Source organism: Schistocerca cancellata, chromosome 8, assembly GCF_023864275.1.
Source record: "Schistocerca cancellata isolate TAMUIC-IGC-003103 chromosome 8, iqSchCanc2.1, whole genome shotgun sequence".
Classification (NCBI taxonomy): Eukaryota; Metazoa; Arthropoda; class Insecta; order Orthoptera; family Acrididae; genus Schistocerca; species Schistocerca cancellata.
Window position 1 is genome coordinate 4,267,292 of NC_064633.1, and position 18,263 is coordinate 4,285,554.

At 40.6% G+C, this 18,263-nt stretch overlaps 1 protein-coding gene across 2 annotated transcripts in view; it reads right to left on the minus strand.

Moving 5' to 3' along the window:
* LOC126095130 (zinc finger protein Xfin-like) overlaps nucleotides 1–18,263 on the minus strand; it is a 92,244-nt gene that overhangs the window by 9,381 nt on the left and 64,600 nt on the right. The window contains exons 7-9 of one of the 2 annotated variants that reach the window (XM_049909840.1): nucleotides 15,526–15,649; nucleotides 15,100–15,429; nucleotides 13,641–13,843 (exon numbers count right to left, since the gene is read on the minus strand). In XM_049909840.1, coding sequence (XP_049765797.1) covers nucleotides 13,725–13,843; nucleotides 15,100–15,429; nucleotides 15,526–15,649 — 573 coding nt within the window. In that variant the 3' untranslated portion in view covers nucleotides 13,641–13,724. Of the gene's footprint in view, nucleotides 1–13,640; nucleotides 13,844–15,099; nucleotides 15,430–15,525; nucleotides 15,650–18,263 lie in introns of those variants that run through there. The other variant, XM_049909839.1, reaches the window with a different exon arrangement.

The following is an 18,263-nucleotide window of genomic DNA, read 5'->3' on the forward strand; positions in this document are numbered from 1 at the left end:
AAATTGAGAGTAGCAAAGCAAAAACTGATATGCTTAACCTCATTATCAAATATTCCTTTACACAGGAAATCCCAGGAGAACTGGCCTAAATTTATTCCTGTACTACTGAAAAGATGAGTGAACTTTATGTTAGTGTCAGCAGCTGAAATCACTAAAACTGAATGAAACTCTAGGACACAATGGAATCCCTGTCAGATTCCATACTGAACCTGTAGCTGAATTAGCCCCTTTTATAACTACAATCTACTGTGGAGCCCTCAAACAAAAAATTGTGCGCAATAGTTAGTAGAAATCACAGATCATACCTGTTTACGAGAAGGGTAGCAGAAGTGATCCACAAAACTATTGTCCCATATGCCTAATACTGATGGGTTGTAGAATCTTAGAACATTTTCTGAGCTCAAACAAGATGTGGTATTTTGAACAGAATGACCTCCTCCATGCCAAACAGCATGGATTCCAAAACCATGGAGCATGTGAAATTCAACTCACATTTTTCTCACATGACATACTGAAAGCTTTGGATCAAGTGTGGGTGGATCATTTCCAATACATAAGGACCTGAAAAATTCACATTTTGTGATAAATGTAAATATAGATGTGAATTCTACCTCAAGATGCAAAAATGTGAATTTATCTAAAAGATGCTATTTCATAGCGAAATGTATTCAGTTGAACTAATTTATCAGAGATAACTTGAAATAGCCTAATTTTCTGCATGTTGTTGTTGTTGTTGTGGTCTTCAGTCCTGAGACTGGTTTGATGCAGCTCTCCATGCTACTCTATCCTGTGCAAGCTTCTTCATCTCCCAGTATCTACTGCAACCTACATCCTTCTGAATCTGCTTAGTGTATTCATCTCTTGGTCTCCCTCTACGATTTTTACCCTCCACACTGCCCTCCAATGCTAAATTTGTGATCCCTTGATGCCTCAAAACATGTCCTACCAACCGATCCCTTCTTCTAGTCAAGTTGTGCCACAAACTTCTCTTCTCCCCAATCCTATTCAATACCTCCTCATTAGTTACGTGATCTACCCACCTTATCTTCAGCATTCATCTGTAGCACCACATTTTGAAAGCTTCTATTCTCTTCTTGTCCAAACTAGTTATCGTCCATGTTTCACTTCCATACATAGCTACACTCCATACAAATACTTTCAGAAACGACTTCCTGACACTTAAATCTATACTCGATGTTAACAAATTCCTCTTCTTGAGAAACGCTTTCCTTGCCATTGCCAGTCTACATTTTATATCCTCTCTACTTCGACCATCATCGGTTATTTTACTCCCTAAATAGCAAAACTCCTTTATTACTTTAAGTGTCTCATTTCCTAATCTAATTCCCTCAGCATCACCCGACTTAATTTGACTACATTCCATTATCCTCATTTTGCTTTTGTTGATGTTCATCTTATATCCTCCTTTCAAGACACTGTCCATTCCGTTCAACTGCTCTTCCAAGTCCTTTGCTGTCTCTGACAGAATTACAATGTCATCGGCGAATCTCAAAATTTTTACTTCTTCTCCATGAATTTTAATACCTACTCCGAATTTTTCTTTTGTTTCCTTTACTGCTTGCTCAGTATACAGATTGAATAACATCGGGGAGAGGCTACAACCCTGTCTTACTCCTTTCCCAACCACTGCTTCCCTTTCATGCCCCTCGACTCTTATAACTGCCATCTGGTTTCTGTACAAACTGTAAATAGCCTTTCGCTCCCTGTATTTTACCCCTGCCACCTTCAGAATTTGAAAGAGAGTATTCCAGTTAACATTGTCAAAAGCTTTCTCTAAGTCTACAAATGCTAGAAACGTAGGTTTGCCTTTTCTTAATCTTTCTTCTAAGATAAGTCATAAGGTCAGTATTGCCTCACGTGTTCCAACATTTCTACGGAATCCAAACTGATCTTCCCCGAGGTCGGCTTCTACCAGTTTTTCCATTCGTCTGTAAAGAATTCGCGTTAGTATTTTGCAGCTGTGACTTATTAAACTGATAGTTCGGTAATTTTCACATCTGTCAACACCTGCTTTCTTTGGGATTGGAATTATTATATTCTTCTTGAAGTCTGAGGATATTTCGCCTGTCTCATACATCGTGCTCACCAGATGGTAGAGTTTTGTCATGACTGGCTCTCCCGAGGCCATCAGTAGTTCAAGTGGAATGTTGTCTACTCCCGGGGCCTTGTTTCGACTCAGGTCTTTCAGTGCTCTGTCAAACTCTTCACGCAGTATCTTATCTCCCATTTCGTCTTCATCTACATCCTCTCCCATTTCCATAATATTGTCCTCAAGTACATCGCCCTTGTATAAACCCTCTATATACTCCTTCCACCTTTCTGCCTTCCCTTCTTTGCTTAGAACTGGGTTGCCATCTGAGCTCTTGATATTCATACAAGTGGTTCTCTTCTCTCCAAAGGTCTCTTTAATTTTCCTGTAGGCAGTATCTATCTTACCCCTAGTGAGACAAGCCTCTACATCCTTACATTTGTCCTCTAGCCATCCCTGCTTAGCCATTTTGCACTTCCTGTCGATATCATTTTTGAGACGTCTGTATTCCTTTTTGCCTGCTTCATTTACTGCATTTTTGTATTTTCTCCTTTCATCAATTAAATTCAATATTTCTTCTGTTACCCAAGGATTTCTATTAGCCCTCGTCTTTTTACCTACTTGATCCTCTGCTGCCTTCACTACTTCATCCCTCAGAGCTACCCATTCTTCTTCTACTGTATTTCTTTCCCCCATTCCTGTCAATTGTTCCCTTATGCTCTCCCTGAAACTCTGTACAACCTCTGGTTCTTTCAGTTTATCCAGGTCCCATCTCCTTAAATTCCCACCTTTTTGCAGTTTCTTCAGTTTCAATCTGCAGTTCATAACCAATAGATTGTGGTCAGAATCCACATCTGCCCCAGGAAATGTCTTACAATTTAAAACCTGGTTCCTAAATCTCTGTCTTACCATTATATAATCTATCTGATACCTTTTAGTATCTCCAGGATTCTTCCAGGTATACAACCTTCTTTTATAATTTTCTGCATATAGATATTAAAATGTAACAAGTTTTTGGTTATTGGTATTGTGCACTGCCTGGTGAAGTCCGGTTTGAAAAGGTAATGTGCATAAGAATGTGTTTGCAAAACAAAAAGAGTGCATAAATGCAATGACACATCTGTGCCTCAATGCTCTGGTGCCATGCCAACTGTGAGCAGTGGAATGGTCTGTGTAAAACACTTGCCACATAATGCAGTGTTGTACTAAGCTGTGAGATCTAGCACCTTAGAACAAAGAAACGCATATGTTTGTTCGCTGACTACAGTTAAAAAATTGACATAATGTGAATAGATTTAATGTTGCAGTTTTAGGGAGCAGATGTTTTGAACTGTGATTGCATTGAATAGCTGTAGAGGTTGCGTCTGAAATACCTCGTTTACGACACTGCAGACTTCGGCAAGTAATTGCACAATAACTGTTATCAGATGTCTTTTGTTGTGTGTTGCTTGTTGTTCATTTTGTATTTTGAAATAAGTGGAGAGACTAATCCTGATCCATTATGGAGTTCGAGTATGAACCTCACAATACCAGCAGGAATCAGTGGTCCTGGTGACCACGTGTCAGTTATGTTCCTGCAGAAACACAGAATATGAGTGTAGGCTGTTGCTGTGCCACTGCTTATTTCCCTATACCACTTCTTTTCCCTCTGGGGGTCATAACTGCAATTTGTTTAGCCTCACAGGTGGCTGCCAGTTTATAGTGCCCGAACTTGGCACTGTAACAATTAAAAAACAAATCTGTTCAAAGTACAAGGGCGTTCAAAAAGTTTTGCACAGCTGTCTCTAATTTTTTTTATTTTGTGCAGGAGGAGAATGAAATTCTTTGTGAACATACTTGGAACATTTAGCTATAAGTTGGTATTTAATAGTATTTTCTTTTATTTACAGGTGAGCCATAATGGACCTTGAAGTAGATGTCAGGTTGCGGGAACGGTCAGTGACGGAGTTCCTCTTTACGACCGGCAATGACTCTGCCACATCGATTCACAGGAAGTTGCTCCCTGTTTATGTTGAGGACACAGTGGATCGCAGCAGTATCCAGCGGTGGTTGCAGTGGTTTAAAGAAGGTGATTTCTCTCTACTGGACAATCCATGATGCGGTAGACCATCGACGTCAGTCAGTGATGTGAATAAGAAGGCCATTGATCAAATCATCCAAAATAACATGTGTGACGACAGCTTGCTGAAATGACTCGTTTGTCATTGGGTAGTGTGGTATCACTGGCACAGTCACTAGGGTACAGAAAAATCTGTGCAGCTCATCAGACTACACCATGACACTGCCAAACCCATTCATCCCTTATGACACAGGAGAAAATTGTTCTTCATCCTCCCTACAGTCCGGACCTGGTTCCGTCTGATTTTTACCTCTCTGGTCGTCTGAAGGCCCACCTGCGCAGTAAAACATTTGACGGTGAGAAAGACTGTATTTCCTGTGTAAAGTGATGATGTAAAAATAAATCCCCAGAATTTTACCGAAGTGCATTTACATCATGGAAAGAACGTTGGGCCAGATGCGTCATAGCTGATGGAGGCTACACTGAATAAGCTCAATGTATAGCTCAATGTTCCAAGTATGTTCACAAAAAATTTCGTTCTCCTCCTGCAAAAAATGAAAAAATTAGAGACAACTGTGCAAAACTTTTTGAACGGCCTTTGTATTTCGACTGCACCAAAATTCTTCCCGATATGCAAATAGTTATTTTTCATTCTACTTCTAAGCTACATACCTTGTCGGTTCTATCCGTAGCATTGTCAAGTGTGGGTTGTATGGTGATGAATGCCCACAAAAGGACAAAATTAATATTCTGCAGATTTTTGTAATTACCGAATTAGGTGGGAAAACAATATTGAGATTAGATTAAATTAGTACTTGTTCCACAGATCATGAATAGGACACTTCATAATGATGTGGAACGAGTCAGGTTAATAAAAGGTGTCTATACAAGATATTACATTACACAAAATATTACATGACAAATTTTTTTTTTTTTTTTTTTTTTTTTTTGGTTGAGGGAAGGGGAAATTACCCAATAACTATATACAAAAATTTATCTAGTGAGCAGGAGGAGTCGCCACTCAGAAATTCTTTTAATTTCCTTTTAATGCTATATGGCTATCTGTCAGACTTTCGATGCTATTAGGTAAGTGACCAAAGACTTTTGTGGTAGCATAATTTACCCCCTTCTGAGCCAAAGTTAGATTTAACCTTGAGTAGTGAAAATATGGCTACAGTGAAACACCTTAAACCAGAAAAGCATTCAATTCACCAGTAGCAAAATGCTGCTGCTTCTCAATAGATACAGTCATTAGTTCAAAGCTTAAAGAGAGACAAAAAAGGAAAACAAGCAACACTCATTTCAGAAAATAACATACTGAATTTTTTGCAAAAGCAAACATTTCAGTCAAAAACCTCCCTAATGAACAGAAATTTATTTCAAACCATTACAACTTTGTCTTCGGGCATGTAGTGTGATAACCTTTTAAATTTCTATGTCTAATCATTTACAAAGAAAGAAATGTGAATTTTGCTAAAAATAAATGCTACATTTTCAGCCCTATACAAATATAAAGAGCTGGAATCGTCTGGAGAAGATAAATTTTGAAGGTGGAACTGGAAGGTGCTACACATTCAAAATTCATCAAACCCTTTGGCACTAAGTTTGTTGTTGATAGCTCAACATGATGTTGTGTTTTCTATTTGTCAGGTCAATTTATGTCCAAGGATTAAGTAAGCAGAAAACTGAAATTGACAGGAAGTAGCAAAATCAATGGTAAATGTCTTGCAGCGATGAAAGTCCTTTATTAGGAAGTAATAGGGAGTCAATTTTGTGTCCACTCATGTCGGCCATGATCACAGTTTAGTAATCTGCAGCTGATGGAACAAAAGCGGGAGAGTACAGTGGTTGACTTGCTGTCGGAATCCTGTTTTGTGCTGTTCTTGACAAAATTCATGGAATAGGATGGGTTACAAGTTTGGAGAAAGGAGATCCCACAAAGTCCTATGGCTGGCATAGATTTGCAGGCTTCAATCAGACAGATATCCAAGTGATAGGATGAGTGACAAAGCTTGGTTAGAAGGAATTAAGTAAAGTGACAATCTGTGTGTATTGTGTAGATAAAAAATCTACTTATTGAGTGGTGGCAGAAGAAGAAAAAAAAAATCTATTTAATGCAAGCTTTCAGAGCCAGTGGCTCCTCCTTCCAGCAGAAGGGTTAAAGGAAAGGAAGAGGGGTGAAGGGAAATGAACTGTAGAGGTGTGAGAAAATGGGTAGAATTCAGAAAAGTCACCCAGAACTCTGGGTCAGGGGACACAAACCGGACAGGATGAGAAAGAAAGATTTTCTTTTTCTGTTTGACCAGTTTTTACAATTCTGTCTCTTTCACAACTTTCCCTATAGATTTTTTTCTTTTCCAATAATTTTTTGTATCATATAGACCACTTTTGTGGTGAGAAACTCTCACCCACTCATTTCCTCTTGTTAACCACTGTCTGTTTTTGCTTGCTTTTCTTCCATTTTTCTATCTTTTTCCACTCTCTGCTTCTTTTTGCCACTCCCACCATTTGTACCACTCCAAACTGTCCTCACTAAATCTCTTCTTTTTGAAAGAGTCTTTCCTTCTCATTCTGTCTGGGAAGTATCCCCTGACCCAAAGTTCTGGATGACTTTCCCTAAAACTATTTAGTTCGTTTCCCTTCACCACTCTTCTTCCCTTTCCATCCTTCTGCTGGGAGGAAGAGCCACTGGCTCTGAAAGCTTGCATTAAATAGATTTTTTTTTCTCCTTCTGCCACCACTCAATATATTATATATAAAATAGAGGGAAACATTCCACGTGGGAAAAATACATCTAAAAACTAAGATGATGAGACTTACCAAACAAAAGCACTGGCAGGTCGATAGACACACAAACAAACACAAACATACACACAAAATTCTAGCTTTCGCAACCAACGGCTGCTTCGTCAGGAAAGAGGGAAGGAGAGGGAAAGACGAAAGGATGTGGGTTTTAAGGGAGAGGGTAAGGAGTCATTCCAATCCCGGGAGCAGAAAGACTTACCTTGGGGGGAAAAAAGGACAGGTATACACTCGCGCGCGCACACACACACACACACACACACACACACATATCCATCTGCATATACACAGACACAAGCAGACATTTGTAAAGGCAAAGAGTTTGGGCAGAGATGTCAGTCGAGGCGGAAGTAAAGAGGCAAAGATGTTGTTGAAAGACAGGTGAGGTATGAGTGGCAGCAACTTGAAATTAGCGGAGGTTGAGGCCTGGCGGATAACAAGAAGAGAGGATATACTGAAGGGCAAGTTCCCATCTCCGGAGTTCTGACAGGTTGGTGTTAGTGGGAAGTATCCAGATAACCCGGACGGTGTAACACTGTGCCAAGATGTGCTGGCCGTGCACCAAGGCATGTTTAGCCACAGGGTGATCCTCATTACCAACAAACACTGTCTGCCTGTGTCCATTCATGCGAATGGACAGTTTGTTGCTGGTCATTCCCACATAGAAAGCTTCACAGTGTAGGCAAGTCAATTGGTAAATCATGTGGGTGCTTTCACACGTGGCTCTGCCTTTGATCGTGTACACCTTCCGGGTTACAGGACTGGAGTAGGTGGTGGTGGGAGGGTGCATGGCACAGGTTTTACACCGGGGGCGGTTACAAGGGTAGGAGTCAGAGGGTAGGGAAGGTGGTTTGGGGATTTAATAGGGATGAACTAAGAGGTTACAAAGGTTAGGTGGACGGTGGAAAGACACTCTTGGTGGAGTGGGGAGGATTTCCTGAAGGATGGATCTCATTTCAGGGCAGGATTTGAGGAAGTCGTATCCCTGCTGGAGAGCCACATTCAGAGTCTGATCCAGTCCTGGAAAGTATCCTGTCATAAGTGTGGCACTTTTGTGGTTCTTCTGTGGGAGGTTCTGGGTTTTAGGGGATGAGGAAGTGGCTCTGGTTATTTGCGCGCACACACACACACACACACACACACACACACACACACACACACACACACACACACGCATATCCATCTGCACAAATGCAGACACAGGCAGACATATCCGCCTGTGTCTATATGTGCAGATGTGTGTGTGTGTGTGTGTGTGTGTGTGTGTGTGTGTGGGCGCGCGCGCGCGAGTGTATACTTGTCCTTTTTTCCCCCTAATGTAAGTCTTTCCGCTCCCGAGATTGGAATGACTCCTTACCTTCTCCCTTAAAACCCACATCCTTTCGTCTTTCTCTTTCCTTCCCTCTTTCCTGATGAAGCAACCATGGGTTGCAAAAGCTTGAATATTTGTGTGTGTGTGTGTGTGTGTGTGTGTGTGTGTGTGTGAGTGTGTGTGTTTTTATGTGCTTTTTATTTTATTGTGGCTATCAACATGCCAGTGCTTTCTCGTTTGGTAAGATATATATCTCTCTCTCTCTCTCTCTCTCTGTGTGTGTGTGTGTGTGTGTGTGTGTGTGTGTGTGTGTGTGTGTGTGTTCTCCTGTTGCCACTTGGTGAGTAAATTTTTTATTGATTTTCATTGTTAAATCTGTGTGTATTGTATTATAAGCCACGAGAAACAAACAGTGAATTGTATCCAAAATTGAGTAGTGTTTGTGTTAGTTGTGATGAGCAGTGTGGACTGAGAATTGTTAGTAAAATATGGAAGTGATTGTATTTGTATTGATGGGACGCATGGTCAAAACAGGTATGATTCTGAAGTTACCACATTGCTATGATTGGATGATGCGTGGTAAGTATTTCTATATGTACTTGCCCCATTTCTAACCAGATGGTTAAATACATTTTTCAGCTATGTAAAATCAGAGGGTGGAAAAATTTGCCCCAATGTGCTCTACATCTACACCCATACTCAAGCAAAACCACTCTGAAGTGCATGCCACATGGTATGTCCCATTGCATCAGTTATTGGGGTTTCTTCCCACTCATTTCACATATTGAGTGCAGGAAGACTGATTAAATGCCTCTTGCATGCTGTAATTCATCTAATCTTGTTCCCACAATTCTTATCTGATCAATAAGTAGGAAAATGTAGTGTATTCTGAGAGTTATCATTTAAATTTCATTCTTGAAACATTTTAAGTAGGCTTTCTCAGGATAATTTACCTCTATCTTCAAGAGTCTGCAGTTCAGTTTCTTCACCATCTCTGTGCGGCACAGGTCAAACAAACCTGTGACCATTTCTGCTGCCCTTCTGTGTATATGTTTAATATCCCCTGTTAGTCTTATCTAATAGGGGTCCCACACACTTTATCAGTATTCCAGGCTGGGTTGCATGAGTGATTTGTAAGCAATCTCCTTTGCAGACTGATGGCAGTTTTCCAATAAACTGAAGTCTATCACCTTGCTTACCCTGGAATGAGCCTATGTTATCATTTCATTTCACATCCCTGTTAGTATGAGTTAGCTGATTCCAACTGTGACTTATTGATATTGTGCTCATAGGATACTAACTTTTTTTTTTATTTTGTGAGGTGCATAGTTTTACATTTCTGAACATTTAAAGGAAGTTGCCAATCTTAGCACCACTTTGAATTTTATCAAGATCTGACTGAATGTTTATGCAGCTTCTTTCAAACAATACTTATATAGGTAATTGCACCAACTAATAAAAGTCTGAAGTTACTATTAATATAGTCTGCAAGGTCATTAACATACAACATGAACATCAAGGGTCCCAACACTCTTCCCTGAGGTACACCCAAAATTCGTTCTACAACTGATGATGACTCATTCAAAAATAACATGCTGCGGCCTCCCTACAAAAAAAATCCTCAACCCACTCACTCTTAAATATTGCTTGGTACTCCTTATGATGCTACTTTTGACTATAACCATAGATGCGGTAGTCAAATGCTTTTCAGAAATCAAGAAATACTTATACTTTCAAATGTAGGCAAGATACACTACTGCACTATGGGTCTGTTTCATTTCGTAATATTTTACTGGTACTATTTTTGCCCTGTGACAGTTGCAAATTACATACTACTGAAAACAACTGCTATCACAATGTGTAAACTTTTTCTCCTAATTCATTGATAAGAATATTTACCACCCTGTTCCTCACGATTGATTAAAAAATATATAATAAATTGAGCACGTTTGTTTATACTCTCCAGTGGTCACCGCCTTGTAGAAGCACTGTCCATGTGCCCGGACGGGCTTGGGTGTCCACAAGATGCTGAGGGCTACGCTGGCAGTAGAACAGCTACTGACAGGGTCTTCCATGCTGGACAATCTTCAGCAGAACCTGATGGAGAGTGTACCACTACATCTAATCCCTCCCATATTCAATCCCATAGTCCTTTCCAAATTCCCCAGAGACCCCAACCTGAGGTATGACGCATGCCATGGCGAGAGGTGTGTGGCACTTGGGAAGATGAATTATTAATAAAGCCTCAGGGATATCGGGCAACCTCCCCGAGTGATAGCCACGCACTATGTGGGGTTCTGTGGTGTTGACCGAATATACCCCCAATTACCATGGGACCAAAATGGAGAACATGAAACAAGAAGAAACAAAATATGAGGGACATAATGAGACCTCAAACACTTAAACACCTGGGTTGAAACTGATGGAAGCTGTTTCTACAACTGGATCAGTCAATAGACTTGTCTGAGAAGAGGAAACTGTCTCGTAGCAGGCTTCACATGTCAGTTATTAAATCTTCATCTGGAGCTCAGAGGCGTAAACTTCTCAATGAACAAAAACAGAAGGAAGGCAGACAATAGACTCCTTTAAAAAAAAAGGTCATCTTCCACCTCTAAAGCAGAAAACAAGAAAAGAAGGGAGGGATCCAACACTCCCACTTATCAGGATAATTGTATCCAGAAAAAGCCGAGGCATGAATTGAGGAAACAGCCCTACATTCTCATGTTTCAGGATGGCAGTTATCTAACAGGGATATCCACTGCTCAACATGACCTCGCAGCAAGTGGAGATTGTTCTGACGGCTTCCTTTGAAAAGATCAAGAAGGGTAATGGTCCAGGGCCAAAATTCAGGAGTATCTGTCTGTATAAAGGTGCTCTTGTGAGGGGACGGGAATCGTGCTCTAGCATAAGGAGAAAGTGCCCAAGATATCTCCGTGGGAGGAGGCGAAGTTGCTGGTCAAGACTGTGGCTGAGCTCTTTGAGACCACAAAGTTACCAATTTGGGTGCCAGAACTTCTTAAGGATACTCCTCCAAAGACTGTTCAGGAAAGTAAGGGTGCAGAACCAAAGATCTTGTCACAGTATCGGACAGTAATCAATCAGTAGGTTGTACTGGATGGCTAAACTATCGGGGTTGGAGTCAGTAAAATAGCCACGAGGGCAGTACAAGAACAGGACCTGAGAGTGTACTTAGAGTTCTCGCAGGTTACCATTAGGGTATCAAAGATATCTGAAGTAACTATCATGACAATATGGAAACTGTAAGTGTTGGAGATCAACCTACAACACAGTAAAGGAGCAACTAACAGCCTCAGTCATCTTCTGAGAAGATGGGAGGTAGACATGACTGATCCAGGAAGGCCGCCCCCCCCCCCCCCAATCCATATAAAGGGAGTGTTTCAGGCCTCTGAGGGAACAGAGGTAAGCTGATTTATGCTAGAAATCTAAGGGACTCCAGAAGATGTTTTTATGCAAAAATAGAATTGCATTCAGGTGACGCCGGACTTTTGTTCCAGGGATGTAGTGAGGATCAGAACGAAACAGCATGAGGAAAGAAGCAAGAGAGAAATTGTATTGGCCTCAGCATACCTTCCTTATGAGGTCAGTACTCCTCCTTTCCAGAAAGTGAGAAGACTAGTTAACAGCTGCTGACAGCATGAACAACTGCTGGCTGGTGGTGATGGCAGTGCCTGCAACTTGGTGTGAGGAAGCAGTGATGCGAACAGCAGAGCTGGTTACCTCCTTTAATATTTATCCTAAATATGGGCAGGGATACTGTGTTTAAGAACATAAGAAGGGAAGAAGTAACTGACATAACTTTTAAGCCCATTCTAATAGATAGATATGTAGAACTACAGCATGTGACACTGGAGAAACCCTTGTCTGCCATTCTGACCTCATTTAGAAAACTGCACAAACAAAAATGTACCTTGGTGGAACAGGAATCTGGAACTTCAAAAGAAGGAGGTAAGAAGACTGTTCAACCTTGCAAGACTGAAAGGACAATGAGCAAAATATCGGAAGGCCTTTGCCAACTATCATCCTGGAAGGTATTCTGTGAGGAATTGGAAGGTACAGCTACTTGTGCCAGACTTCACAAAATCCTTACCAGACTACCAATTAATTTATGAAGTACTCTAGGAAAGAGCACTCACTCTCAAGTGAGTATACAGGGACAATAGGATAGGCTAATTACGACTCACTGTCCTTAATGCACACAGTCCAAGACAGAGAGGCAGCAGTTTACAGATAATCAGAAGGAAAACTGAGAACCTCCATGAGAATATGTTGATTAACAAATAATAATAAAATACAATTCAATGTTGGTGGGAATGTTTCAGACATTCAAGTCACCACTTCCAGTCCAGATGGAATCTTTCCAGCTCTACTGCAACAAGCAAGACAGCATTTAATTAGATTTCTATGCAGGCTGCTTACAGTTAGCCTAGTGGCAGGAACCATTTCTCATTCTTGGAGGGCAGTGAAGATTGTATTCATTCTGAAACCAGGGAGAACAGATCATACCAAGGTTAAGGATATGATACAGATCTGTCTGTCCTTTCTTTTAAAGACATCAGAAAAACTGGTTAATATGCACACTAGAGAAACAAAGCTAACTGAGGCTCCTCTACATGTAAGTCACCAGGCATATCAACCAGGCTAATCATGTGAAACCGTACTTCACCAACTTGGGAAGGTGGAAAAGAACTACACTTTCAGGAATTTGCTCTCTGCAATCTTTCTGGATCAAAGGGGCCTTTAGCAATGCAACCTTTGGATCCATGGTTAGAAATGCAGAAGACACACCATAAAGACAATCACATGTAGGTGGATTAAGATAATGAAGATCATGTTGAGCAGAAAAAGGTAGGAACCATCATGATGAATGAGAAAACCAGAGGGCATCCAAAGGGAAGGGTTTTGTTTCCACTACTGTGGAACCTAGTGGTGAATGAATTCACTGAAGAGCTAAATACTAGACTGCTTTTCCCAAGGATATGCCAATGATTTAGTCATAGCAATACTTGGCAAATTTGCTAGTACTGACATAACACTGAACATTGTGAAAAACTGGTGCAGGAAACAGGATCTAAGGGTCAGCCCCAAGAAAACTGTTGTACCATGGACAAGAAAGAATATCCAGCACACTACTAGAATCTTAAGCTTCTCAACAAAGCTCTACCGGAAACATGACAGTTGTGTGGCATAAACGGAAGTTGTTAGGCAGGTTTCTAATGTTTCTACATCTGAAAGATAATGTCTTTTCAAATTTCTCACCAGTCACATAAGAGTGGTGCCAGTAGGACCACAATGAGGATGCAGATCAGGTTTGCTTTAAATAAATGCTGTAATTGTCATGAGTATTAATTATCTCCGAGATCGGACGTGGTGCGTTGATGTTAGTCAAGAATGCCTTTAAGGTGATAAAGGCATCACTGTCAACACCTCACCGAGTTTGAACAAGGTCATGCAATAGGGCTACAACATGCTCACTGTTCCTTCTATGATATTGCAGAAAGACTTGGCAGGAATGCAGCCACTGTACATGACAGCTGGCAGAAGTGGTCACAAGAATGCACAGTTGCGAGAAGATTGGACTCCAGACAGCCATGTGGTGCACCTGAGAGGGAAGACCATGGTATTCAGTATATGGCTCTGCCACATTGTACTGCATCTTACAACATTTACAAGACCTGTACTGCTGTAATGGGCCAATATAATCCTTGATTAATGTGTGCTTGAGATGGTGGTCAAGTATAGAAATGAAACTGAAGGAATAAAATGAAAGATATAATTGTAAAGTGTACCAAAGCTACAAAAGCATTGCACTTTGTGACAGGAAGAAAAATTTTTTTTGATATTAGAGGAGTTATTAAGGTGGTACAGAGGGCTAACAGACTAAGGAGTTTGAAAGTTATTTCAAAAATGGCTATGCAGGGAGGCCCAAGAAAAGTGTGCTTTGTGTTACAGAGCAGTTCCAGGCCTGAACACTATGAAGTATTTGTAGGCACTCTAGTAAAACACTTACACTTTGCTGTTTCTCTTCAAAAAATAATCCTTGAGTTGATAGGTGCATTCAGGTCCTGCATCGAACAAGGGACTTGCTCTCTATAAGGGTCATAAGGTTGAGCAAGGAAGCATTAGCATCCAGATGAATTGTCATAATAATTTGCAGCCTCAAAGCAGGTCTCAGTATTAAGAAGGTAAGTGGCAAGTGATACTCTTTTTAAATCATATCCCATTTACAATGGCCATTAGAGACAGCACATGTGCCGGATATCCCATGTCCTGTCCAGCTGCAAGGTATGTGTACTCTTTTCCAACATTATAGTTATGTTTTGCCACTGTCTTACTAAACATCTGTGAGTGGCTGTTTTAATAAATTACCAATTATTTCCACATGTATGCATGGACAGGTATATCTGTTCCTCCATAGATTTTATGGTGAAGTGCAACTAATGTTAACACAATTACAAAGCGCCTTGAAAACATTGTGGACCCTTTACAAGACAAAGCAAATCAAGAAGCAGCACTACAGCAATCATCAGTTGCCAGCTCTTCAAACCGGGAGGCTGCATTATTCAGCAAAGGAGCATTGTTTCTAGTTATGATTGCAAATGTCAGCAAAGAAGTAAGAGTGCCTTTTATTATGACATCATTAGACAAAATGGTACAGTAAACAACACGTTGGCCATTTACAGATTGCAAAGTAGTACAACTGCTTAATGATTTCAGTTAAAATTTGCTTTGTGACCCATCAGCCAGCTTAATGTTCATAAGACCACTGTGACGTTAATCCAATATGTAACAATATAAGCCTGCTTCAGAAAATGGTTTGACATCTTACGCAGTTCTTACAATTAACTGGCAACTTACCATGTACTACTTGGCCAGTAACCACTGTTTTGTCAGCATAAGTAAAATGGAGAGGCCCCACAGACAAGTTGTGACCTGTATGGGTCATGTAGAACTTGACACTGATTTTGCCTGATGGCATCTTTGTCAGTATCAAAGATGCTGGACAGGTTCGTTCAATTTTGTTTGATGCTCTCAATCTTTTGCCAAAACTGCTTGTCATGGCAGATATTGAATGGTGGCAAATGTAGCACAAACAGGATCTCTTGCTGTCAACCATCCCTTCACCAGTTCTCTTTGTGAAGAAAACTTTCTCATCACCCTCCATCTTTAATTTCCACTGAAGAAACTCTGAAAATAAAACTAAGCTCAGTAACAAGTTCAAAACATAGCATGTATAGATTCATTCCGAAAATGATAGTGGATAGACATATTGTGTTTCCTTACGTTCCATTGTATCGAACTCCAGTTCTTTAGTTTCCATACTTATTCCATGCTCACATTCCAGGTGACCTCTTAGCTCTTCCCTGGTATAGCATATAAAAACACCACACTCCGTACATGACAGCTTCTAAATAATGAAAGAGATTACCTAATTAAATGGGGCCACCATTTCTGAACACACATGCATGGCAACAGCATTTCAGAAAGAAATGATTATGAAATAAAAATAAAAATATTATGTCTAATCAAGAAAATCCACTGACTAACAACACACAATATATATAAAATTTGAAACAATGTATTTATTGAGAGGGTAACTTGTGCTGAGAAATTATCACTTATAAAAAAAATCTGAAATATTAAGTTTACTCTTAATTCGCACTGACACAGCTACATAGTTGTGGTGCTCATTTAAAATGTCAGAAAACATATGAAAAACAGAAGCATGGGTGCAATCTCTCCTGTACAGCACAAAATATAAAATTATTCTGGGCCTCAGCAGTAAACAGGTAAGCAGTCAGTTAATACCCCAGATTTCAGCTTGCACGTGCCACTTACTACGGGACTCTAAAACACACTTTGTGCACATCCCAAAAAGCCTCATTGCCCGTGGGTGATTGGAAACAGTTCGCAGTACTATATGCTGATAAATTGGGAGTAGTGAGAAATGTACTAATCTGATGCACCACGAAACTCTGACATCAGATGATAAGTGGCAGTTCAACAGTCTAAGACCAGAGACTGGGTATGGGACTGGTCCTGTAAGTGCCTGTGGCCAGCCTGATTCCCTCATGACGTACAGCATCAATTATCATCATGTAAGAAGGCCTCGTTAACCCATAGACAGTGCACCCAGAGTCCAGCTGCTAACACATGAAACACATACAAACTGGAGCAGGCATGCCCTGTCCTCTCCCCAAGACCAGTGGGTCACCATCATCAGTTTTCTGCTATATTATCAGGTCCTTTGCCTCTCCATTTTCTGTGATCCATTGCTTCCTTCTTAAGGCTGCTGTATGTTGTATCATCCATCACGTCATTCAGTATCTGAACTCTCTTCCTTCCTTGCTTTCCTTTCCCTTCTACATAACCTTCTAAAACGGTTTTTATCAGTCCATCATTCTTTCGTAATATATGCCCGATCCAATTTCTTTTTCTTCTTTTTATTACATCAAGTAACTGTCTTTTCTCTCCCACTCTTCTCAGTACCTCTTCATTTTTTACTCTGTCCATCCAACTTATTCTTTCCATCCTCCGCCATGTCCACAGCTCAAAAGCCTCCAGTCTCTCTCTGTCTGTCTTTCTTTCTCAAACCCATGTTTCAGCGCCAGACAGAAGAACACTACATACAAGACATTCCCAAGTTCTCTGTCCAGAATGCTGCAGAGAATTCTTCTTTTCTTATAAAATGCCTCACCATTGCTATCCTTGTTTTAATTTCTGTACTGCACTTCCAGTCGGTGTCTATCCTGCTTCCAAGATACTTAAAATTATGCACCTGTTCTAATATTTCTCCATTTAGCATAATTTTTATTTCTCTATTTCCTCCTAGTGCCTATACTTTTGTTTTCTTTGAGTTAATTTTCATTCCATGATTTTTTCCCCTACCCCCATGAACCATGGACCTTGCCGTTCGTGGGGAGGCTTGGGTGCCTCAGCGATACAGATGGCCGTACCGTAGGTGCAACCACAACGGAGGGGTATCTGTTGAGAGGCCAGACAAATGTGTGGTTCCAGAAGAGGGGCAGCAGCCTTTTCAGTAGTTGCAGGGGCAACAGTCTGGATGATTAGCTGATCTGGCCTTGTAACACTAACCAAAACGGCCTTGCTGTGCTGGTACTGCGAACAGCTGAAAGCAAGGGGAAACTACAGCCGTAATTTTTCCCGAGCGCATGCAGCTTTACTGTATGGTTAAATGATGATGGCGTCCTCTTGGGTAAAATATTCCGTAGGTAAAATAGTCCCCCATTCGGATCTCTGGGCGGGGACTACTCAAGAGGACGTTGTTATCAGGAGGAAGAAAACTGGCGTTCTACGGATCGGAGCATGGAATGTCAGATCCCTTAATCGGGCAGGTAGGTTAGAAAATTTAAAAAGGGAAATGGATAGGTTAAAGTTATATATAGAGGGAATTAGTGAAGTTCGGTGGCAGGAGGAACAAGACTTTTGGTCAGGTGAATACAGGGTTATAAATACAAAATCAAATAGGGGTAATGCAGAAGTAGGTTTAATAATGAATAAAAAAAATAGGGGTGCGGGTAAGCAACTAGAAACAGCATAGTGAACGCATTATGGTGGCCAAGATAGACACGAAGCCCACGTCTACTACAGTAGTACAAGTTTATATGCCTACTAGCTCTGCAGATGATGAAGAAATTGATGAAATGTATGATGAAATAAAAGAAATTATTCAGGTAGTGAAGGGAGATGAAAATTTAATAGTCATGGGTGACTGGAATTCGAGAGTAGGAAAAGGGAGAGAAGAAAACATAGTGGGTGAGGGAGAGAAATGAAAGAGGAAGCCGCCTGGTAGACTTTTGCACAGAGCATAACTTAATCATAGCTAACACTTGGTTCAAGAATCATAAAAGAAGGTTGTATACATGGAAGAATCCTGGAGCTACTAGAAGGTATCAGATAGATTATATAATGGTAAGACAGAGATTTAGGAACCAGGTTTTAAATTGTAAGACATTTCCAGGGGCAGATGTGGATTCTGACCACAATCTATAAAACTGAAG